Raw genomic sequence first — 26,185 nt, 5'->3', positions numbered from 1 at the left:
CAAGAAAACATTTTTTATATATTTATATGAAATATTAACTTCTCAGTTTTAATAGACTAAAATAAAAATAACTTTTAACATTTTTTTATTGCTGAGACTTTGACTATCAAAATATTTTTCACCATCTTTGCCAATAAATACTTTCTATCATCTTTTTTAACAATTTTGATTTTAAATAAAACAAGTGCAGCTATCAATCAATTGTCTGGCAGCATTCAAAAGGTCTACAATATCTAGAGGGCCCATTTTACCTGAAATAACTTGTAATATCAATTATAAAAAAAAAATAAGTAAAAAATATGGAGTTTTGAGCATTTATTATACAAAAGTAATAAAATTTAAATAACAATATAAACCACTATTATAAAAAAAAATCCTTTTTTTACATAGTTTTGTCTATTATATAACACATTTAAAGTAGTATTACAGTAGCTTTTTAGTAATTTTGTGCTATTAAAATAAGTTTTATACCTTAGTTTTATACTATAAAGGTGCAAAGAAACTTGTACTTCAAAAAAACTTGGAAAATATTTTAAACCATAGTAGCCACCCTGAATATCTTAGTTTACTATATCAAATTGTTAGAATTCTACTCCTACACTTATGTTGCTTTCACTCTGTCTATAACAAAAAAAATATCCTGCCATCATCAATACAATTATTAATGAAATAAAGATTAAATTAAATACAAATATAAAACCAAAAATCCTTGGTCTAAAAGAAAAACATTTTGCCTCTATGAATAAAGATATTCTGTTGCTTAACATTGAAAACTTTTTATAGAAATGTCTTAACTTAGCTTAAGTCTAAAACTAGTTTTAATTTTTGGAAAATATACTGCTACTTATAAAAATAGTGCATTTTTAAAGAATTTATAACAATATGCCAAAAAACACAAAGGCTGAAAAAATAGCTGCTGCTAAGAAAAAAGTAAGTTAATTAGTTATTGATTAAGTTTGTTTCTGTAGTTATTTATACTCTCACATAAATATTATTTGGTTAAGAAATTGTTTAAATTATTTAAGTTAAACTGTTATAAAGTTTAATGTTTTCAAAATTTTGAATATGTTTAAGTTGTAAAATTTAGTGTTTTGTGTTAAGCTTTTTACAAAAATTTTAAAAAGGAAATATGAATAATTTCTAAAGTTTTATAGTTGTTATTTATTAAAATACTTGTTAAAGTTTATTTTTGTAAATTTATAATAAATAATACAAAAGTCATAAGATTTTCTTAAAGCTATTTTTTGATATGCGTAGATAGAACTAGGGGAAATCATGTCTAAATGAAACAATTTTTGCAAGTTTACTTGTAAAGCGTCTTTTTTTAATATATTTTATTGAAAATTTAAGTAATTAATTATTTTGCTTAAAATTTATTTCATCTATTAATTGTAGCTACGGAAATTCAAACAAAAGAAAGGCAAAACGAACTTTGATAGAAAGAGTGTTGATTCTAAAACCAGTGAGCGCCCTGAGTCTGTACAAAGTTTTACTTCGGAAAAAAGCAATTTTAAAGTTTCAAGTTCTGAGTTGAAAAATGTAGATTTCACAGAAAGTTCAAATGTATCATTGAAAGAGCAAGTAGAAACTTCAACTCCAGAAGCTGGCTGCTCAGAAGAGATTAAAAACGAAGCTGACAAAGTTGTGGAGTCCATCATTGACAATGTCACTAAAAATTTAGCTGATGAAAGTTTGAGTACAAATGGTTGTCAAGAACAGGTTGAAATTGCTCAAGATAAAAATTCAATCAGTGGTTCTCGTTTGAATAACTCAGCTGATAATCTAGACTCAATGGAGCCTATAGAAAAAGAAAACCAAAATATTGAAGAAGCTTTTGAAATAAATAAATCAGATGAACAAAAAGAAAAAGTTTTAGAATATAATAAGTCTGATGGACAAGATGAAAAAGTTTTAGAAATTAATAAGTCTGATATGCAAGATGAAAAAGTTTTAGAAGTTAGTGATTCTGATGTACAAAATGAAAAAGATATCAACGTTATTGAAGAAAAAGAAGTTGTTTTAACTGGAGTAAATGGAACACATTCAGAGGAAGATATCTTAATGTAAGTTTATAATATTTTTTATGCAAGGTATAATGTAATGATTAACTGACAATAAATAAGTTGTTTTAAATTGTTTGGTTACTTATTGGCTTTATGAATTGCTAAATACTTCTAAAGTTATCTTGTATGAAATCAATAGTATTTTATTATACACACTTTTATTCCAAATTATATATCAAGTAGCAAACTACAGAATCAAAAAACATTTTAAAATTGTTAAAAACACATTTATATGGTAGGAACTACATATTAGACATGAAAGTTTTAAAGCTTTTACAATTTGCAGTAAAATACTATTCTAATTTAGCTTAAGTTTTTTTAAATCTTCCGATAATATAATTATTTATATAAAGTAGTTGTTGTACTATATTAGTTATGTTTGTTACTGAAATAACATTTAATATAATTTTTGAGTAAATTAATATTCTATTTTACTAAAAAACTGATTAAAATACTTAAGTCTCTTATAATTGAAATAAAAAGTGTTGTTGAAGTACAGATTACTTGAAGAGATTCATGATTTTCCTTTTGAACAGGGTTGCCACTTTACCTGAAATCCAGGAAAAACCTGGAATTTGTCAATTTAAGCAAAAAAAAACTGGAAAAACCTGGATTTTAAGAAATTTTGAAAAAAAACATGGAAAAACCTTGAGTTTTGAACAAAAATCACTAAAAAAACATGAAAATACCTGGAATTTTAACAATTTTTACATCTTCAGTAGTAAAATTTCGATTTGACTCAAAAAATTTATCATATAAATAAAAAAATTTTGTCATCATCAAAAATTTTTTTTTTAACATATTTAAAGTAGCTTTACAGTACCTTTTCAACGTTTTTATACTATTAAGCACAGTTTCTTACATTAAACTTAATTTAAACTAAAAATAGACCCAAAAGTATGTACTTTTAAAAACCTGGAAGATATTTGGAAAACCTGTAAAAATTTTTGAAAAAACGAGTGGCAACCCTATTTGAAGTAGAGACCTCTGTTTATTGTTTTATCTGTATATTGTTTTTTAAAACAATATAACGTATAATAATACTAATTACTTGTTTAATTTTTTTTATTAACTGTGTTTATGCATACAGTAAACCAGACTATGAAAGCACTCTTGTGAAAGTTTCTAAGAAACTCAACAACATTGCAAAGGAAGCAAGTATGCTTTTGAACGAAGACAACCAAAATGCAAGTGTTCCGGATCAAATTGACACTTCTGATGCTTACATTCAGTTGAAGGTAAATTTTGTTTTAACTTTTGAATTTTGTTATTGATTCTTTTTTTTTAAATATTATAAGTAAAATTAATTATTTGTATAAAACTTACAGATATTGAATAAATTGTAGGAAATAAAATTTTAAAATATTGGATTAAAATTGTTTAAGTAACTACATTATATTTAAGGCCATAGGGGGGGGGTAGAAGCCATTTTTCGACCAAAAATAACATATAGACTTATATTATAGTAAATTTCATAATCTTTCAGATGCTTTTTTTAGATTTTAAAAATATTAAGTAACTTTTTTTTTATGACCGGTTATATAAAGGGTTGTCTTAATAAAGGGTATATAAAGGGTAACTTTAAAGCCGTTTTTCTCGAGTTTTTAAAAACAGGCTTTAAAATCTATCTTCTCTTTCATTTTTCAAGCAATCTTCTTCAAATTTTCAGGAAATGTTCCTTACATTATGAGAAAAAAACGTTATTTGTGAATTTTAATAATTTTAAAAAATAAAAATTTTATGACAAAAAAAAAAAAAAAAGTGATTTTTTATCAAAAAAAAATTTTTTTTTTCAAAAAAAGGTATTTTTACTTAAAATTTTTTAAAGTCACAAATAAAGTTTTTTTGTTATTGTATAAAGAATAGACTGTAAAAGTTTGAAGAAGATTGCTTAAAAAATGAAGGAGAAGATAGATTTTGAATGCATTAGTCTTTTTTCGCCGTTTTAGTTTTTCCTTCCCCATAAGGAACCTGTTATGCGGCCCGACTTTGGCCGGTTATATCTCAAAAACTAATTCGAATTTTTAAAAACGTTAAAAAGCAACTTGAAGCTTAGTAAAAACTCTATAAATAAGATCAACTTGTAAAAAACATGGCCTACCCCCCCTATGGCCTTAAACTAATTATAGATTATTTTAAAACTTATTTTATGTAGAACTTTTTTAATTTTTATTAAGAGTTTGTTATACTTAGTAGTTTTCAAATGTGTTTTGAAGTAGAGAAATAATTTGTATTTATTTTTTTTTATAGTTTGCAGTATATGTTACAGGAAGAACACAGAATTTTATTAGAAGATCAAAATGATAAAGAAAAAGAGTTGAAATTGACCAAAAACAAAATGGAACAAATGACTATTCAATGGAATCAAATTAAATCACAGATGGAAAAAGTGAGTTTATTGTCTTAAATTTAAACTTTTTATGGTTAAATTCTATAAGTTAGCTTTTTTTCAACAATAAAATACCATATATATTAAAAAAGAATGAAACTATCAATTATAGAAAAACATTTAACTAATTAAAATCTTAGCAAATATTTTTTTAGTTTTTTTTTACTTTAGATCAAAATTTTTGTTATAAAATATACAAAATAATCTAAAATAACTCTTTACTACTAGCTAAGGAATTATGCATAAAAAGAACGAATTTTTTAAAATGCAAAATATTATTTTTTATATATAAAAAGTATATTTAAAGGTTTAAAGGTACAAATAAAATACAACTTAAATACTCTATCTAAAGAAAAGTTAATACTAGAATGTTTTCAACTTGCTTACTAATTGAAAACTTTTTAGGAAGCAAATGAGTTTAAACAGAAAAAAAATTCAGAACAACTTGCTTTTCATCAACAAATACAAGTAAGAAATGGTAGTTTTATTTTACTTCTGGTTTGTGATAAAACTTTGTTGTATTTTAAAAATGTCAAAAAAATTATTTTAAACTTATAGTAATTTGTTAGAATAGTTTTTAGGTCTGTATAAAAGTTTGTTTAAGAAATTTTATCAACTTAGAAGTAATCATAAGCATATACAAGAATTTCCTCACAGACGTAAAATTTCTGCACTTGCTGAATATTTTTTTCCTTTGATAGATATTATTGTCAAAGTTAAATATTTTATATTTGCATGATTGTTTAAACTTTACATAAATTAACTTGTAAAAAAATTTATAATTATTTTATTTTAAATATTGTTTTTTAACCCATACAACAAATAAATAAATTTAATATTTGTCGGATTCATCTATTTGCAATTTAACACCAAGTTTTTGTTTTAATATTACTGTTCTTAAGATAGTTTATTGTCTTGTAAGACTCTAATAACTGTTTTATTGACAACTAAAGAAGTTGCTGGGCGCAGCTTATTATTATCTTACTATATAGTTCTAACTATTTTACAAAAGTTGTGTTGCTTTTATTCAACCTCCAGTTCTAAAATTTACTTAAAAATTACTAATGTCAGCACATCGTTAATTTAATAAAAAGTATTGCAGTACCAATTTTTATAATGCTGCCAGCTATAGTAAAGTCTATCTTTTTTTGTTAGTTATATTCTATATTACGAATAATCAAAGAAAGTATCTTTATTTCTTTTAGTGGTATTTAAAAAATGTACTATAGTATATTAGTCAGTACTAGTACTAACTTCACAGTACTATTTTCCTTCTCTTTTAAAGAAAATAAAAAGATCTTATTAAATGAAGTTAAAGAATAATACTACACAGCTTTTAAGAACACTCATTTTTTAAAGTTTGTTTTGTAAACATTAAAATTAACAAACTTACTTGCAAATTCAATTATTTTATTATTTTTATATCTCAATTTGTTTTAATCATTATACATTTTTATTATGTAATAGAATATTAACTACAAAAATTAGGTTTATTAGCAGGTTTCAAGTCTTACTTATCAAATTAATAGTGTTTTATTTGCAGTTAAACTCCATTCAATAAAAAATCTGATTAAAATGGCTAAAAACTACTTTAGTATTCATTTTATGCATATTACATTTTGTTATTAAGTTTTTTATATATTTAAAATATATCTTTAATGATTGTTTTTATTCCTTAACGTTTTTAACTAAACGTTTCAAAGTGCAAATTCACACAATAAGTCTATTCATTTTATTTTTAGCTTTTTTCAGCTTTTAAGTCTATTTTAGTTAAAATAACTAAAAGCTATTTTGGTATGCATGTTTATGTATATTACATTATGTTCATGTCATAATAATATTATATTTCATTATTAAGTTTTTAGACTTTTATTTTAGCTCTATTTTTTAAAACTTAACATTTCCAGGTGCAAATGCACACGATAAGCCTGTTGGTGGCGGAGAAGCAAGAGTTGACGGGGAAACTGCATGAAGCAAATGCAAGGAGCCAGCGAAACAATGTGAGTTCGAGCGAGTTGAAAAACTGCAAGATGAGTGTAAACACATTGGAAAGAGACAACAAGTTGAAGAATGACGAGATAAAATCGCTGAAAAGGGTAACTTTACACAGATAAGTTTTATTTTAAGTATTTTGATTTCTGATTATATAGAAATAAAATTACTTTTTACCTTAAATTAACCAGGTTTCTTTTGTAAATGCACTTTGACTAACATATTTCAATGCGTGTTTTGCTGCCATTGTTATAATGTAGAATTTAATTTATTAATTCTTTTTTTGTTAAAATATTGTAAAATAAACAGGTTAAACTTTATCAAAAACTATTATTACTAATTGTTCTCTATGATTATTATTTTATTTTAAATTTAATCTGTTTTAATATTTGAAGTGCGTCCTTTCCCAGTGAGTTTTTGTATTTATTAATTTTTGAAAACAACTTACCGACAGATAGTTACTTCTCATGTAAATTTTAAGTCTCTACATTATAAATATTTAAACACTCTTTGCCAGACATAAAGCGTTATTTTTATTTTTGATGAATATGCAATGTGCTACCGTTTTCTTTTGTGTTTTGTTATTATCAATGTAATGGTTTACTGTCAAAATCAGGTTAAGATGTCACAATATGAACCTCATTAAAAAATAGTTGTTAAATAAAAAACACAAATGAACAAAGTGAACCAAAAGTAAATAAATCTAAGATTATGTTTTTGAAACTAAGCGATAAAAGATGGACTTAAAAAAATATATTTATCGGTAGAAATCATAATAAATATAATATAAATAATAACTTTTTGAAATAAAATTTCCATGTATATAAGATTTTATAAAATAAAAACTCATTATATTTTAAACAAGTTATTAAATCTATTTTACAGATATCGGTATCACCAAAAACATACCACAAAAGATTTATCTTTTTTGATATACTATTTTTGCTTATTTTTTTATCAAGTCAACGTTTATGACCATAGAGTACAAATAAATAACTGAACAAAAGCTGTATTCTCTGTTTTTGTTTTTTGTTATCTATTTAAATATTTAATAACAATTAAGATTACTTCTAATTTTAGAGATGAAGCCTCAGTATATAATTAAAACAATTTAAGATCTTGTTTTCAACTTTACTTTTATGGCCATAGCTTTGCGTGAAACTATTTGTAAGAAATAAAATAAAGTTTTGATACTTTCATTAGTGTATATATCTCTATTGAGTTAGGTGTTTCTAGATTCAGATTTTGTAGATTTAACTTTATTCTAGCGTCAAAGCGAGCTCATTGATGAAAAATGTGAACACAAGAGACAGTTTCTTTCAATCAATAACAAATTAGAAGAGAACAATATAAATTTGAAGGAAGTGTCAAGAAAACTCGCAGTTAAAGTATATAAACTTTTGAATATGTACTTAAGCAGCAAAATTTAAATTTAACTTAAGACAAGTTATTTATGCTTTTTTAATTTTAATTAACCGTGGCATTTTAATTTCGTCTATTTTTTAACCCTTTTTTTTAGTTTATAAAAAGCATTTTAGTTTTTAAAAAATAAATAAGTACAAGTGCATTAAGTGATACTTGATAAAACAATATAGGAAGAAGAATGTTCGAATCTTAACACTCAGCTGGCTGATATGAATGAAAAACTTGGCATGGCTGAAGTACTTCTACAGCAGGTAAAACTTCAGAAAAAGTTTTTTTCTTTTTCGATATTTGTTTGTAAATTTGTTTTTTATTAAAATATGTGCTGTACGTAGTTTTTTGAAAGTATTTGAAAATTACTTCTTCAATTACTAAACAACTGTCATCATGAATTTTTCTTAATATTTATTTCTTAATGTCATGTTTCTTTTTTCTTAATTTCAAGTATGAAATAATGAATTTTTATTTTGTATAACTATATGTATGACTTGAAACGCAATAAAATATTTCAAAAAAAAAAATTCATTTTCTTTAAAAATTATTTTGTTTTTGTTTTGCATTACTTAGCTGACAACGTCTTTTAAATGTAACATTCTTAGCACAACAAAACATAAAATGATTTTTTTGAAATTTACTTAATTATGATACTCTTTACAAAATTCTTATAAAATTACAAATTTATGCTATAATGTAAGAATCGAAACCTTTGTTTTACTAAAATAGTCATATATCAAATTTTAACTACTACTGATAGTTGACATACCAAGAACTGTTTTAACCAACAGTATTACAAAGTAAGAAATGAGCTAAAATTACAACGAATGCCTTAAAACAGTGTTTCTTAAACTCATAAACTGTTGCAGTTTCTCTATCTTTAAAGTTAAAATTATAGTAAAAAATACTACATAATTTAAACTTAATGAAACTTTTCCCATTCATCAAGTAAAACCGACAAACAGTATACAATGTAAGTTTAATTTTATTCTTCTTGTTTATCAAAAAATTTACCAGCTGACGAACAACGATGATCCAATCAAAAAATTATTTAATAACGCCTAAGTTTGTCGAAATTTTGTTATCTAAGTATAAAATAATTTTTTGCAGAGTAGGGCTCTTCAATTATAATTTAAATATAAAAGTTTAAATTATAAAAATAAATAGGAAGATATTACAAAAGTTATAATAATAGACTAAAAATCATAATTCTGTAAAAACTTACTATACAGTTGCACTACTAAAAAGTAACTTTTTCAATTTCAAACAACAAATACCGATCGTCAAAATAACAAACAGCTGACGAACGGTGACACGATGGACCAATCAAAAGACTCGGTGAGAAACGACGAGTTGCAGCAACTGAAGGAGGAGAGGCAGCATCTGAACAGCAAGCTAGTTGAGGTGAAAATCACGTTAGATTTGGTTTGTTTTAACATTTATTTGCAGCATGGATGCAACAAGCATGGAGTTTTGTATGAGTGCCTGTTGGAATTGAGACAGGTCGTTTGTATGGTAAAAAAGAGAACAAGAAATTAAAGTTTCTAGATTGAATTTCAAAAGTTTTTTGTTTGGTTTCTTTAAATGCTGAAATCAACCATAGATATGAATCCAATAAAGTGTTATAAGTCTTTTTAAACTATTTTATATATTCTAAATAAATATCAGTCTACTAACATTAATAAATAATTTGTTAGCAGTTACGAAGCTTGGCTGTACTAAACATTTATTGACTTCAAATTACAACTTCTGTTTTATGAATTATTAGTACTAATACTTAAAAAACTTAAATATTTCTTTGAAACTTGCTGTATACTTTAATAGAGCAAACAAAATGTTTTTTTGACTCTACAGCTGTATTGTTGTTTTATAATTTTTGTTATCATTATTTTTGAAATAAAATTATTATAACACAATGAGTCAAAACAATTTTTTTTAAGGTAAGAAACAAATATGCTGAATATTTTTATTTAAAAACACATTATGATTATTAAAAATTAAACAAAATTTTATAATTTTTATCTGTTCTGTTATGCTTTTTTTTTTACTAATCCTTATCCAACACAAAACGTTACTAATTTAATTTACAATTTTCTCTTCTTTTCAAATGACTATGCTTTACCTTTATTAATAAAACCGTTAGTATTAAATAAAAGTAAGTTTTCTAAGTTAAGCTAGTAATTATGATCCATATGTATTTTAAAGTATTCAAAATTTCAAGTCAATTATTTTTTAATAATAGTAATAAAGAGTTGTTTCGTTTAAAACACAGAAAATTTGTCTATTAAATGAAAGAAAGTACTGTGCAAATTGCTTTTATCATTTTCAAACTATCAGTTTGAATTAATTTGTTCAACTATTTACTTTTCATAAACTTCTAATATTTTGATCATTAGTACCAGCAATCGTTCGAGCAACTGACAAACGAAAGAGAGCAATTGTCGCAACAATACGAAGATGTTAACAAGCAGATGAAAAATCAAATCCAACAACTTGTCACCCAGGTTGGTAGAAACAGAATATATAACTAGGGTTTTGAAATATTTTGAAACATTATAAGAAAAAAGTTAATACAATCTGTTATGAGAGAATAAAAATTTTGTTTGAAAAAAAAACTGATGTTTGAATCCACCTATTGTTTAAATAAGTTTGATATGTTTGTATTTTTATTTTATTTATTAGTTCAACCAAACAACTTGCTATAAGTTGTATGATTAAGGGAACAACATAAAGTTTTTTATTTAATATAAGTTTTTATGTGCTTACATCATTTTTAACTACTGAACATAGTTGACTTGAAACTTTGAATATCCGAAAATTGTTTTGTAAACATCTTCTACTCAACTGTTTGTCTTGCACAAGTTTATCTTTTTAGTAACTCAATGTAATATTTTAATTTTACAAACCTGGTTATGAAGCAAATGTTTTTTTTACAGGTTCAAACTTTGGAACAAGAAAAAGTAGACTTGGCTCAGTCGAAGAATGAGCTGAGTGATAAAATAATAGAAATTGAAAATAAAAGTAAATCCGAAAATGTTGTGCAACCAAAAGAAACAAACGAACCTTCTGTTGGTTTATTTATTAATTGTTAATTAATCCGTCACACTGTGATTTACTAATTGTATGTACAATAAAATTTGTTTTACTTAATTTTAATCCATGAAGCCTTACATTTAGATACTTACTTTTATTTTGTTTTTTGTAACTAATATTTACTTTATATAGTTTCTACGCTTTCAGAATGTGAAACAATTGTTAGTTTTTAGTTATTTGAAGTGTAGTATACTTTGTACTGATGATTGTTAGTAACAAAATACGAGATTTAAGCAATTCCGATACGTTTTGTTTATTTTTTCACGTTTTTATCAACTTTTAGCACAATATTTGAAATAAGTTTTCAAATAACATTTAAAATAATAATATATATTATATAATTTCTTTATTATTCAGGTAAATGGCGACAGTGGCGCGAATGATAAAATCATGCAGCTTCAAAAAGAAATCGCAGAGTTGACAAATGATAAAAATGAAAAAGATTCCAAACTAGACTCACTTATCAGTAGCAATCAACAACTAGCGAGGTAAAATAAATATGTTTTTGTTTTTTCAAATATATACATGGTTGCAACTTTACCTGGAGTCCTAGAAAAACTTGGAATTTAACAATTTAGGCAAAAAAAAACCTGAAATTTGGGAAATTTTGAAAATCTAGAAAAACCTGGAATTTTGAACAAAAATCACTAAAAAAACCTGCAATTTTAACAATTTCACATGTTCAGTAGTAAAATTTCGATTTGACAAAAAAATTCTATCAAATTAATAAAAATTTTTTGTTATCATTAAATTTTTTTTACTAAATAACATATTTAAAGTAAATTTACAGTATTTTTTCAATATTTTTATACTATTTAACACAGTTTCTTACCTTGAACTCAACTTCAAACTAAAAATAGACCCAAAAATGTGTACTTTTTAAACCTGTAAGAAATTTGGAAAACCTGAAAAAAAAATTGAAAAAACGGGTGGCAACTAGTGATGTACCGGACCCACAATTTCGGGTCCGGCCGGACCCGGATCCGGACTTTTTTTTCGAATTAGAATCCGGCCGGAACCGGATCCGGACTTTTTTTTCAAATTAGAATCCGGCCGGAACCGGATCCGGACTTTATTTTCAAATTAGAGTCCGGCCGGAACCGGATCCGGACTTTTTTTTCAAATTAGAATCCGGCCGGACCCGGATCCGGACTTTTTTTTCAAATTAGAATCCGGCCGGACCCGGATAGTGAGTGCGGTACATCACTAGAATAAACTAGCATGAGTCAGAATGAGGTTTTTAAAAACTGAAAAAAAAAACTTGAATCTAATAATAAGTAGAACAGCTAGCCACAAGGTTTACAAATTTAGGTGTTATTTACAATTAAAAATCTGAAATCAAGTTCTTGAACAAGATACACTAGAAAATTACAAAATATTTAAAACTAGATCAGCTCAAAATCATTTAAAATCTAAAAGAAAACTAGCCTGAGTTTTTATATAAAACTAAACTAGCCTGAGGCAGTCCAAGATTTTCTAAAATTCCCAAAAATTTTAAGCTAGTAGGGTTGCCACTGTTTAATTCAATAAAACTAGCTAGAGTGAGTATAAACAGGCCTGAGTCAGAATGAGGTTTTTAAAAACTGAAAAAATACTTTAATCTAATAATCAGTAGAACAGCTAGCAAAGGTTGACAATTTGGTAGTAAAGTTGTAGACTGATTGTGGTACACTTAACTTATTAGTACTACCCATCATAGTTAAATCCTACCTTATTTAATTGATATCTAACAAATACTATATTATAACTGAGACTACTTTCTATAATCAGACAGGACAGTTTTGAGTAATGATTCTTTTATATAAAATACAACAAGAAATACTAGCATATAATAAACTATTAATTACTTTGGTAACACTTTAAAAACTGAAAGCTATTTAAATCTATATCAAAAGACTTAAAACAAAAAAATTAAATTAAACTATTAGTAAACAAGAAACTGTAAAATTTTTGATAAACTATTAAACTATAAACCTTGATTAAATATTTAAACAATTAAACACCTGTTGAAATATTCACTTTTGAAACAAAACACTACTTACAATAAGCATTCACAAAAACGTTCAAGATATTTTTTTGATTCAAGCTACACACCAAACTAACTAACTGGTTACATATAAACTGCCTGTCATGTTCTGATGTTTTGTTGCATCAGTATTTAGTTTAAATATGATTTTCGTCATATGATTCTCATTGGCTCGTACATTCAACCGTATTAACTCTAAATATTCTCTGAGCTCGACTTTAAACAATAAATAATGCAAGTATTTATTCCAAAGTTTTCAATTTTACAACATATGTAAAGAGTTGCATTTCATGAAATATTTATTTCATAGTTTAAATGTAAACAAATGTAATTTAGTCACGTGTACAAAATGAGCCAATTACGGTAGGTGTTTAATTTTAACTGACGAAAATGACTCTTATTAATTTACACAGGGTTTGTTTTTGAAAAAATACTTTTCAGTATGCTCTTTTTTACTAACTAGATCCGGGTCCGACCGGATCTCTGTTAGAATCCGGCCGGAACCGGATCCGGACTTTTTTTTCAAATTAGAATCCGGCCTGAACCGGACCCGGACTTTTTTTTCAAATTAGAATCCGGCCGGAACCGGATCCGGACTTTTTTTTAAAATTAGAATCCGGCCGGATCCGGATATCAGACAAAAATGGCAATATCCGGCCGGACCCGGATAGTGAGTCCGGTACATCACTAGTGGCAACCCTGAATATACTAAAAACTAAAAATTAAAAAAAAGTTAAAAAAGCTACTCTCTTATTTTTGTTGTGTTTATAATAGTGATGTACCGGACTCACTATCCGGGTCCGGGTCCGGCCGGATATTGCCATTTTTGTCTGATATCCGGATCCGGCCGGACTCTAATTTGAAAAAAAAGTCCGGATCCGGTTCCGGCCGGATTCTAATTTGAAAAAAAAGTCCGGATCCGGTTCCGGCCGGATTCTAATTTGAAAAAAAGTCCGGATCCGGTTCCGGCCGGATCCTAACAGAGATCCGGCCGGACCCGGATCTAGTTAGTAAAAAAAAGCATACTGAAAACTATTTTTTCAAAAACAAACCCTGTGTAAATTAATAAGAGTCATTTTCGTCAGTTAAAATTAAACACCTACCTTGATTGGCTCATTTTGTACACGTGACTAATTTACATTTGTTTACATTTAAACTATGAAATGAACATTTTAGAAATGCAACTCTTTACATATGTTGTAAAATTGAAAACTTTGGAATGAATACTTGCATTATCTATTGTTTAAAGCTGAGCTCAGAGAATATTTAGAGTTACTACGGTTGAATGTACGAGCCAATGAGAATCATATGACGAAATGTTTCAAACTAAATACTGATGCAATAAAACATCAGAACATGACAGGCAGTTTATATGTAAGCAGTTAGTTAGTTTGGTGTGCAGCTTGAAGCAACAAAATATCTTGAACTTTTTTGTTAATGCTTATTGTAAGTAGTGTTTTATTTTAAAAATGAATATTTCAACTGGTGTTTAATTGTTTGCATATTTAAGCCAGGTTTATAGTTTATTAAAAATTTTACAGTTTCTTCTTTACTAAAAGTTTTATTTAATTTTTAGTTAATTGTTTTAAGTCTTTATATAGATTTAAATAGCTTCCAGTTTTTAAAGTGTTACCAAAGTAATTAATAATTTTGAATATGCTAGTATTTCTTGTTGTGTTTTGTATAAAAGCTTCATCACTCAAAACTGTCGTGTCTGATTATAGAAAGTAGTCTCAGTTAGAATTTAGTATTTGTTAGATATTAATTAAATTAGGTAGGATTTAATTATGATGGGTAGTACTAATAAGTTAAGTGTACCACAATCAGTCCACAACTTTACTACCAAATTGTCAACCTTTGCTAGCTGTTCTACTGATTATTAGATTAAAGTAATTTTTTCAGTTTTTAAAAACCTCATTCTGACTCAGGCTTGTTTATACTCACTCTAGCTAGTTTTATTGACTTAAACAGTGGCAACCCTGCTAGTTTCAAAATTTTTGGGAACTTTAGAAAATCTTGGATGCTTCAGGCTAGTTAAGTTTTTTATAAAAACTCAGGCTAGTTTTCTTTTAAATTTTGAATGAATTTGAGCTGATCCAGTTTTCAATATTTGGTAATTTTCTAGTGTATTTTGTTCAAGAACTTGATTTCAGATTTTTAATTGTAAATAACACCTAAATTTGTAAACCTTGTGGCTAGCTGTTTTACTTATTATTAGATTAAAGTTCTTTTTTTTCAGTTTTTAAAAACCTCATTCTGACTCAGGCTAGTTTATACTAGTGATGTAGCAAACTCACTATCCGGGTCCGGCCGGATATTGCCATTTTTGTCTGATATCCGGATCCGGCCGGATTCTAATTTAAAAAAAAAGTCCGGATCCGGTTCCGGCCGGATTCTAATTTGAAAAAAAAGTCCGGGTCCGGTTCCGGCCGGATTCTAATTTAAAAAAAAAGTCCGGGTCCGGTTCCGGCCGGATTCTAACTTGAAAAAAAAGTCCGGATCCGGGTCCGGTACATCACTAGTTTATAATAAAAATAGTCTCATTTTTTTAAAGTATATACTGATTGTTTTAGTTTAAGATTTGTTTTTATTAACATTTTTTAAAGCCATTATGCCATTACACTTTGTTTTATTAAATTTTGTAATTTTAAAAAACTTAAAGTTTTTGTTAACTTATCTCAAAAAATAAAATAAAAAACAGACTCAGCGAGGAACTCGAAATGGAGCTGAACGCACTGAAGCGTGACGACGACGAACGAATCAGCGCGCAGGATCACCATCACGTGATCGAGCAGCTGCACAATGAGAAGCAGCAGTTGAGTAGGGTGATCGTGCAAAACAAGCAGATGAAGGAGAAGTTTGAAGATTTGCACCTGCAAGTTGAAAGCCTGGTGGGTTTGTTGTGTTAAAGTTGTTATTGAATTAAATATTAAAAAATTATAAAAGAGTTTTAAGTGAAGTATAATGCAATTACAGTAGACTACCGCTTAAATACGCAAATTGAACCCGACCAAAAAGTGCGTACTTAGCACGGGTAGTGCGTACTTTTTGACGATATAGTATAATATGAGGTTTAGTTGTTTGTTTTCTTTCTTACAACTAGCTACCAAATAATTAAGCCAAATAAACAAGTCTTTTAATTTTAAATAACATTTGATACATAATTTTAATCTGCAAAATTTTTTAATAGATTTTAAAATGATTTTTGTTTTTTTTAAGTTTCTTCATAATGCTAGTCAAGCTAAGTTTAGTTTAGTTAATACATTTATTATAATTTTCCATTAGCTAAAAACTGTTTGTTCTTTTTTTATTTGAAAGAAAAGTTTCAGGACTGTTTTTGTAAGAAAGTTTATACCAGTAGAAACATTTATAGTATAAATGCACAATGATAAGATGTTCATTATTTTTTTATAACTTTAGTTTTTTGTTGTTGTTGCTTCTTTTTATATATTTATTTTGACTTTATAAAAATTGTAACTAGTTTTTGTGGTTAACTAGTTTTGTATTATGTCACATTAAAATTAGCCTTTCGTTTGCAGATATTCTGAAAGTTTTTGCATAAAATAATTTAGAAGTTTTAGAAAAATTTAGAGAAATTTAGAAAAATAGATGGAAAGCCTCAGAAAATGACTCTATGGAACAAGTCTTTATGAAATTCTAAGTCTAAGAAAATTTAGAAATTTTTTTGTCTTTCTAGATAAGTGCGTACTCAAGTCGAGGTGCGTACCAAAAAAAGTGCGTACTTAAGCGGTAGTCTACTGTAAAACATAAGTTATAGGTAGGTGAAAATTTGCTAATTTGATTTGTTTGTTTCACTAATTTAGTAAGTTTGTTTCTAGTTATTTTTTCTGAAAAAGCTAGTTGGTTTATTATCTGATACAGAAAATAAAAATAAATATCAGAAACGATTTTCGTTACTTTATTAAATGTTTAGTTGTGTAGTTATCAGTTAGTTTGATATACAATTGAGTGAACACTTTGTTATCAAATAAATCTTTTGGGAGCTTGTTTTTTTTTTATTGTCACGGCTAGAATTTATGGTTTAGTTTATTAAATTAAACTTTTACACTTATTCAATTTAATTAATTCTAATAAAAATTTCAAGTTGAAAAAGCTAATACCATCTAACATAAATAAAAAAGAAATATTAATTTAACAATCTGTATATAAACTAAGTAGTTATTTCTTATGTTTGAATTTAAATCATGTATCCAGGGATGTTGTAGCTCCTAAATAGTTTAGACATTTTAAGAGTTATCTTAATTAATTTATGCAAAAACCTGACATATTAATATATATATATATACATATTTCTTATTAATAATATTTATTAAAAAACATAATGAATATATTTACTATAATTATTATTTTTAGACAAAGGAAAACACCAAACTTACCAGTGAGTTGTCTGAACAAAAGCTAGTTGAAACAAGTATGTTGGAAAAAATAAAAACATTGGAGGTTTGATTTAGTTTTAAAATTTATTTATTTAGTTTTTTATATCATTATTTAGTTCCCGTTTTTACAATCTTGAATTTTTTTTTTTTTTACTAAATGTGTACTTGATAACTAAAAAAATAATATTCATTTTTGTTTTCTATTATTCCATGCCTTCATGAACACATTTACTTTAGAAGTTTTTTTATTAAAAAATGTTTTATTGCTACTTTGTGTGGGTAGGTGTAAAATATGCACGAAGGTTACTTTTGCACGGGTTAATTTTTTTTCTAGTTTTTATTAATTTTCTTTTTACTTTCACTATTAACCCTTACCCTCGGCGTAATTTTTTTTCTTGTTTTTTGTTTCTTTTATAATTAAATATTTAATTTTTTCTTGTTTTTTTCTTAGTAGTTACTTTTTTACTATCACTGTTACCCCTAACCCTTACCCTCGGTCGGTAACTATTTTTTTCCTATGTTTTATTTATTTGTTGTTTTTTCTAATTTTATTTGTTTTGTTTTACTCTCGTGCAAAAATGTCTTCGTGCATATTTGACCTGCCCCCACTTTTGTGTAAATGTTTTGCAACACTTTTTATAAGTTCTTTTAGCAAATAAAACTCTATTTTAAATTTTGAGCCAGCCTTTTTTTAATTAACAAGATTAAACAAGAACTTTCTAATCAAAAGTTTCAAATAAAATAATTTAAGGAAATCAGACAATCTGAAGAAACTGCTGCTCAGGAGCGACATAACGCGGAAGTTGTGAAGAAAGAGTTGGAAAATTCTATGGAAAACTTTCAGCTGATAAGGTTTGATTTTCATATGCTTCATACAGAATACACAAGTTCAGTGGTCTTAATAGTTTTTTGAACTTTATTAGTAAATTTTACATCTAATGATAATTAAAAAATAATTATATATAGTATAGTAGACCAATGTAATTTTGCATCTTTTAAACATGTTTTTTAATAAAAATGAAGCTCTATAGGCGAAGTATGTTATAAATTTTCTATACAACACATTATTTACTTTTTTTTTATTATAATTTCAACAGCGAGCAGAACCAGCATCTTAAGTCGATGATAACCGAACTTCAGAAAAATGTTGACCAAACTGACGATTATGAGCAAGTTAAAAAGCAGAAAGAAGAACTCTGCGACATTAACCAAGTTAGAATTTTAGTTTATACTTTTTTAATTTTTTTGCTGATATATATTTTAAGTAAATTTGGTATGTTTTGGAGTATAAAATTTTTTCTTCTTCAATGTAATAACGAAGTAAGTTATATCTTATATTTTATTTTATGGATTGTTTAAATTTTACTTTTTTTTCTTAAAAGCTAATGCAAAGTATTGGATCATATTTATTTATCTGTTATTTTATAAAAAATCTCTCGTTATTTTTTTTCAGAAAGTATTATTGAATCTTACAGATGTTTTTCTTCTAAATTTTAATTTTAACAGAAACTGATGCAAAAGCTGGCGGGTTTGAAGGAAGACCTGAGGAACTCCCTCATGGAAACCGCCTCACTGAGGAGCGAACAAGTCAACCATCAATCGCATCAGCCAATGAGAGGAGAGAATGGAGGCGACAGCCAATCGGAGAGCGGCAGATCGGAAACGAGCCAATCAGGAACTTACTACGAGAGCGAGGATGATGAGGAGAGCCAATCAGGAAGCGGCAAATCTGAAAGCAGCCAATCAGGAAGCGAGGATTCCGAAGAAGAGGTAGACCACGAGAAGATGATGACGTCATATGAGGACAATGGAGAAGAGGATTTCGTCAACATTGAGGATTATGATGTCATAAAACACGACAGGAACCAGCTGCTAGCCGTCAACAAGGTGAGAGTGTTTTGATTTAATTCCTATCTAAATGTTTTAATATTTTTTTTTTAATTTTGTTGGGTGTATTTATTATTTTTATATAGATAAATTTGAATTAACTTTTACCATCACCGTTTTTGTTTTATATATTTATTGTCTTAAAATGTTATGACTTTAAATATCTTTTTATATAAACAATAAAATATGTTTTATTTTATTTTTTCAGGAGCTTCAGACGAAAATATCCAAATTGGAGGAAACAATTGTTGAACTGAAAAAAGAGAACGAGTCGTTAGAATACCAGATAAGTGAAAATAAAAATTCTGCGGAAAGCAGCACGGGAATTGTGTTGTTGGAAAAATATAAAAATCTCAACCACAACATGGACTTATTACAAGTAATAATATTTACTTTTTTTGACTTTTTGTTCAAAATTATTTGTAACTTATTTGTTGCAGATCTTTGTATTTGTTAAGTTACTTAAGTCACATAACTTTTTTTTTTCTAAAATATCAATAAACTGTAATTTTGTTATAAACTCTACTGTGTATAGAACTTTTAGTGGTAAGTAAAATATTGGTAAAGATGTAGTACTAATAAAGTGGTTTGCTTGAGATATATTAAAAATGTTTGTTCTATTGATAGTTGTTTATTTTTACTTTTCAAATTAAACAAAAAAAATTCTTCACATCAGTGAGGGACATGTAAATTTACGATTATTTTATCAACAAGCAATGTTTTGCTAAAGAGCTCATCAATATAAATAACCTTGTGTTATTTAATTAAAATTTATTTGAACATATGTACTATTTGTAATTATTACATAAAAAATTTTCAACAAAACAATGCTATAAAGCAAACCATGTTTTATTGTTTAACAGGAGAAGTTCGCCCAAATAAGCAGGGAAAGGGGTGAAGTTATAACAAGAAATGAGGAGTTGGAATATATAAACTTGCAACTGCAAAATGAGTGCGATACTATCGGTATGCTGTACTAAGTAGTTTCAAAAAATAGTAATTTGCTTGTAAGCTGTAGTAATAGAAAAAAAATGTTTGTTATTAAAAAAAACAAATTTATTGTAAACCCAGTATGCAGCTGTTCGAAGTTTTTATTATTTATAAAGGCTTAAGTTATTACATCGTACATCTTCAAGAAGTTTATAAATAAATTTTTTTGTAATAACAAGGAGTTTTTTATTGAATAATTTATTGTACTACGTTTTTAACTATTTTAATAAAACAGGAGAGTACATCACACTTTACCACTCGCAACGGAGGGCGTTGCAAGAAAAACACCACGAAAAAGATAGGTACATATCCATGCTGGCACAAGACAAAATTGACATGCAGGTTTAAAATACTTTGACAGAAAAGTTATGTTTTAAGAAAACTGCTTAAATCTTTTATAGGTTATAAAAAAGGAAGACTATTTTCTAATACCAGTTAAATTAAATAACAGGAAAAACTGCTAAAGTTGGAAAGCATGATAAAAGATCATTTAGTTGATGAGAATAAGGTTGAAGTGAACAATATTTTAGGTAACTTTTTTATTACATTTTTTTTGTACTTTTATAAGTATCTTACTCTTACAAACAAAAAGTATTTTAATAATTTTACAACAATGTTTCAATTGAAGTCAACAATGTTTCAAGTAAACTTTACTTATTATGCATTTTTGATTAACATTTTGATAAACAAAAACTTATAAAATATTTTTTTAAGTACTTTTCAGTATAGTTAAACAAAACTAGCACGCTAAAGATAATAAGAAAAAGTTACAAAAAATGTTTAGTGTTGTGTTTCTTTTTGTACCTAAGCTTAAATTTAAACACCACTTTAAGATTGATTTTACTTTTTTATTTTGTTTTCAACAAAAGAAATTTCAGAGACGGAAAACCGCGAAGATGACGCAACAGAAAAACCTCCATCGGATCCACAGGAAGAAGAAATTCCCTCCTCATCCGCACTTCCCGACCTCCTCACCAACTCCTCAAACAGGGAAAACCCCCAAGTTGAAGCGGAAACTCCTCGTGACTCTTCAGACGTGACGTCGTCGAAAGTGACGTCACAGCGGAAGATGGACGAGATCATGAATCTGATCGACGCTATGACGTCACAGAAGGTTGGAAATGGCGGAAGTGACGGGGACCTGAGCGCTTTCATGATCAAATACAGAGGAAACATGACTTCCGTTTGATTTTGTTGATTTTTCTTTTGTTTTATTTATTTTAGTACAAATGTTTGCTTAATTTTGAATCTAAGTTTTATATTTGTTAATTTTTACACTTTTCAGAAATTTATATAAAAATATTTACTAACAGAAATGTTTTACCGTTAGTTTTTGTTTAATAAACAAAAGTTCGCTTTTTAGTTAGCCCTTATCAAGTTTGGTTTGCATCTTGATATTTACTTTGAATCGGTTAGAAAACATTTTTTGTTTCAACCTGTAGTTTTCTCAGCTAGTTTTTTTAATGTTTAACTTTTCTCTAAGCAATTATTATGGGATTGTGCAAGTTTGTTGTTTTTAACCCCAATAGGACTTTATCTTTTCAAACTGTTGCCTTTTATTATTCTATGAAGTTTAAACCTTAACATTGCAAATACCTAACAAATATATAATATCTTTACTAAATTTTAAATAAAAATCATAGTTAAGTTTTTATTTTGATGCGTTTTCAAACCATATAACGCTTAATAAAATTTTCTAACAAAATTTCTACTCTTCTGCAAAGTGCATATTTATTAACGAAGCTATTTTTTATTAAAACTTGTAAAAACGGAAAGTTTATGTGCAATTAGCTTATTTTAAGCATATAATCTCGTTACAAATTAAATAAAAGTACTAATTATTTCTGGTTCAATGTTAGTGTATATCAAGTGTTAGTAGTTATATATAATGTTGTGTTTTTTAGACAGGTTATTAAATCTGTGGTTAAAATATTTTCTAAAGGAATCAATTCAAGTTGATGAAATTGGAAAATATTTATTACGACTTCAGAAAGTTACTCAGTTTCACCGCTGAACGGATAATCAAAATCAATTCCGTAATAAAAAAGTTATTAAAATTACAACCTAAGCAAAAAATATAATTGAATTTATGAACATTTTTTGAGAAAGCATGTTGTATCAATTTTTAAATACTATTTAATGGTTAGTTAGATTATTGTTAGAAACTAAAAATAAACAAAACTGAGTGGGAATTTTTGAAAATTATAAAAGTAAAGCAAATCTTGTTAAATTTTGCAAACAAATTAAGTTGTATGATTCAGCTTAAAACTTTATTTATTTTAATACAAAAGTAGCTTTTAATGAAAAAGGTTTGTTTCTAAAAACTAATGTGATATATTAAACATATGAATTTGCTTAAAATTGATATTAATGAAATAAGTTTTTGAACACTAAAAATTCAGTAAATTTTATCTAGTAACATTTACAAAAATAACATAGAAATAAAACATTTTAATACTGAGAATGTGTACACCACAACATCTAAAATAGTAAATATGTTTGTGGAATGTTAACTAATAAATAACCCTTACAAAGTTACTTAGTAGTAATGCCTGTTACTTTATAATGAATTCTATTATAAGACCATAATTAAAAAATCAATGTTGGACAGATTTTTGTTTTCATGATAGGTTTACTTGTTTTTTAAATAATCCTAACTATATAACCAACACTAACCATTTTCAATCACACTCTGGTGTTTTGGACTACAATTTGGTTACTTCATAAACCATTGTTATACTTTTGGTTTTCTATAATAATAACTTTCAATACTGCCATTCTTACTTATTAAAAATAGCCTTTGTTGGTTATTTGTCTAATTTACTGCTTATAATGGCTGATTTATGATTTTATGAAAAAATTCTGTTTAGCAAGTAAACCTATACATTTTATTAAAAACAAAACAGTTAGTAAAATTTAGCTTTTAATTAATAGTTTATTGAACGACAAAAAAGCGCTAAAAAATGTTTGGTCCAGGGATCTGACTTACTTAAAATCCAACATTTGTTCAAGGAGTTTAATACACGTAAACAAAAACTTAATCAATTGAAAATAATTCAAAAGAAACATCTAAAAAACGTTTGTTAGTTCGAAAGAAACAAAATTCACAGCTATTAAATATAAAAAACTTCTAAACCACTATTTTTAAAAAGTACACATTTACTTAAACTTATTTTACTACAAAGACTAAACAAAAAACTATCAAACATCAGTTAATAAAACCGTTCTTACTCTAGCACTAACAGATGGCGGGAACTTTTATGCATGAGTAGTTATCGACGCCTCCCGCAGCTTCGAACTCCTTCTCCCTCCACTTGCCTGTCACGTGGTTGTAGCACAGGATGTTCGCAACACTGAAGACAAAGATCTCGTCGCCGAACGCTCCCGCCGGATCGCACAACGAAATCCTCTCGCCTTCGACGCAGCCTTCAACAGTGCGAACTTGTCGGAGGCGGAGTCGTAAACCTCACAGGAATCCACTCCTCCGCCGATGACGAACAGTTTGTTTCGCACCGCAACCTGTTTGAAACTAAATCTTAAATTTAAATGGTATATTAACTAATAAAATTATTTTTTCTCTACATTATTTAAAAAAATATTTTTTTTATTTTGTTTTTTTTATGTCATAACTAACAAGTTCCTTTTAAAATAAAATAAACATATGGTTGTTCAACAAATAGTTACTAAGCTAACAATGTTTCAACTATAAGGATCATTAAAATTTTAAAGTACATGTAGCACACAAATATGTAGTAACAACAAGTTAACAACTTATCAAACAGTGAAAAAAAATTTAGTAATTGATGATTTTAGTAATAAATCTAAGGGAAACTAAGCAAAAAATATTTCATTTTATCCTTAACAATACTTTATAAAAAACAGTAAAAATAAACGTGTGAAAAATATATAGTAAACAATAAAAATACCTAATAAAAAAAAGTTAAACAATTTAAAAACGCATAAATAAGGTACAACAATATGTAAGTAAGAGATAAATTGAAACAACAAGATCTAAGATGGTAGCACACTGCAGTTAATTCAACTAATGAAACATTGTTAGCTTGGTAACAATTTATTGAGTAAACTAAGCTGTCAAGTTTTCAAAAATAGATTAAAATCACATAGTTTCTTAACTCATGTATTATATATAGTTATGTGTCTTAACTAAAAAAGGATGCTCAATTTACTGAAATTTAAAGAGCTTATTTAAATAAAAATGTGCAATTGAGTTTTGTTGATATTTGGTTTAAATTGGATTTTTTAGATAGTTTTTAATTCAATTTAGATATGTTTTAAGAAATATTTTTAATCAGTTCTTAAAACCATTAAAATTTTGACTGTTACATTAGCTTAGTACAAATCACATTTTCAAATTTTCAGTGACTTTGAGTTTGGTTAATGTTTTGTTGATACTTGGCTTAAATTCCAATTTTAGATAGTTTCTAATTTCCTTTAGATAAAAATTTCTATGTATATATATTTTTTATAAAAGCTCTTAGAACAATTTATTTTTTTTTTTTGCCTCAATATATTTTATTAAATGCAGTTTGTTTTAAAATTAATAGTGATTTTACTCAATTATACAATGATGAGCTTAACTTTCGAATACGTAGCATTTTAGTTTTTTGTTTAGATTTTCAAGCATAATAAGTTTTTAAATAACATATAGATGAGCAATATTTTCATGTGCAGTTTGCTATTTTATTATACTTGAAAATATCGCAATTTTTTGCCACCGAAACCTGGTAGCAAATAAAATATTTAATTTGCACATTTTTATTTATTTAACTCATGTATTATTAAATAAAAAACGTCAAATTTAAACCGGGTATTGAATAAAATAATTAGTTCGCACATTTATTATTGTACTTAGATTACCTCTTAACTTTACACTAAATTAAGTGATGTTTTTTGTTTAACACAAAATTCTTTACAGCTTATGTATTGTTAAACTTAAATTACCTGCTTGTGGTAGCACCTGCGGTGGTTCATTTCAGCAAGCTATTCCCACTCGTTTTCAACCGAAAGGTTCCACCGACCTTCCCGCCCGCAACCCGCTGCTCGGACTTTCGAACTTGTTCTCCGCCGGAATGTCCACCATGTAGTCGTAGTAAAGGCCTTTTAATGGAAATTTATTAAACTCTAAATAAAAATTTAGTACAGCTAAAATTCAAAAGTATACTAATATTCTAGGTATTTGAATTAAAAAAATGCCCCTCACCTCCGGACACGACGATCCTTTCCTCGAAGGGACACGCCGCCGGGGATTCCCGCATCTCGTTCATCTCCTCCATCTGCCCCCAATCGCTCGTGCTGGGGTCGAACTCGACGCAGCGGTCGGTTATCGCCTCATACTCGTCGTGCCCTCCGGAGAGCACAGCCTGCCTCGGAAGGCGCACACGACGTAGTTCTCAGCAACATTTACGACGTCATTAACGACCCGCAAGTTTCCCGTGGCGAGCGAAAGTTTTTCCACCGGCTGCGGACCATCGCAGGACCTTTCGGGGTCGCTTTAGCATCGGCGAGCAAACAATCTCTGTGGTGCTGAAGCCGTCGATACTCTTCGCTCGGATCATTTCGCCGTGGGCGTCGGTTTTTCCAAACACCAGCACGTCGTGAGCTTGGTGATGGCAGTAGCGAGGCGTGAAGTACTCGCTAGACATGCCCTTGTAAAAGTTTTTTTTTTATTCAAGATTTCTTTGAGTAGCGCCAGACATTGTCTGCTTTTTCTGAACGGCGAAGGTTTTCCAATCAAAATTAAAATAAAGACGTTTTCAGGAAAGAGCGGAAGGCGCACGGTGAGGAGGAGTTCCTTCGCGAATTTTCCCTTTTACGAAACTTATGGCGAATCCACTTGCTCGCTGCGCCATAAACGTCGGCCTCAAATGTGACGTAGAGGCTGTTTCTTACGAGAACGCTCCTGAGAAGTTTG

At 27.5% G+C, this 26,185-nt stretch overlaps 1 protein-coding gene across 2 annotated transcripts; it reads left to right on the top strand.

The window, feature by feature from the left end:
* Positions 1-807: 807 nt before the first annotated feature.
* LOC145835516 (golgin subfamily A member 2-like) lies at positions 808-21,981 on the top strand. 2 transcript variants are annotated; one of them, XM_082943160.1, is made up of 22 exons: positions 808-930; positions 1,396-2,063; positions 3,154-3,301; positions 4,333-4,452; positions 4,858-4,920; positions 6,360-6,548; positions 7,713-7,832; positions 8,040-8,120; positions 9,160-9,264; positions 10,257-10,364; positions 10,797-10,928; positions 11,311-11,441; positions 15,681-15,870; positions 17,354-17,440; positions 18,128-18,228; positions 18,474-18,588; positions 18,883-19,263; positions 19,472-19,642; positions 20,127-20,229; positions 20,489-20,595; positions 20,705-20,783; positions 21,132-21,981. In XM_082943160.1, the coding sequence occupies exons 1-22, from the start codon at positions 883-885 to the stop codon at positions 21,440-21,442; spliced, it is 3,558 nt and encodes a 1,185-aa protein (XP_082799286.1). In that variant the 5' UTR covers positions 808-882; the 3' UTR covers positions 21,443-21,981. The 2 variants fall into 2 exon arrangements, with proteins under 2 accessions (XP_082799286.1, XP_082799285.1); XM_082943159.1 differs by having other exon boundaries at positions 9,160-9,285.
* The last annotated feature ends 4,204 nt before the right edge of the window (positions 21,982-26,185 follow it).

This window comes from Thalia democratica, chromosome 5, assembly GCF_965202585.1.
Source record: "Thalia democratica chromosome 5, ktThaDemo2.hap1.1, whole genome shotgun sequence".
Classification (NCBI taxonomy): Eukaryota; Metazoa; Chordata; class Thaliacea; order Salpida; family Salpidae; genus Thalia; species Thalia democratica.
Note: the sequence above shows the minus strand (reverse complement) of the source record. Positions and strands in the feature narration are given on the sequence as shown.

Bases quoted from the DNA above. Each gene is read 5' to 3' on its own strand.
- LOC145835516 (XM_082943159.1), top strand. From the start codon at position 883: ATGCCAAAAAACACAAAGGCTGAAAAAATAGCTGCTGCTAAGAAAAAA. The intron at 18,589-18,882 runs GTTAGAATTTTA...TAATTTTAACAG, and splicing joins AACTCTGCGACATTAACCAA to AAACTGATGCAAAAGCTGGC. The intron at 20,784-21,131 runs GTAACTTTTTTA...AAGAAATTTCAG, and splicing joins TGAAGTGAACAATATTTTAG to AGACGGAAAACCGCGAAGAT.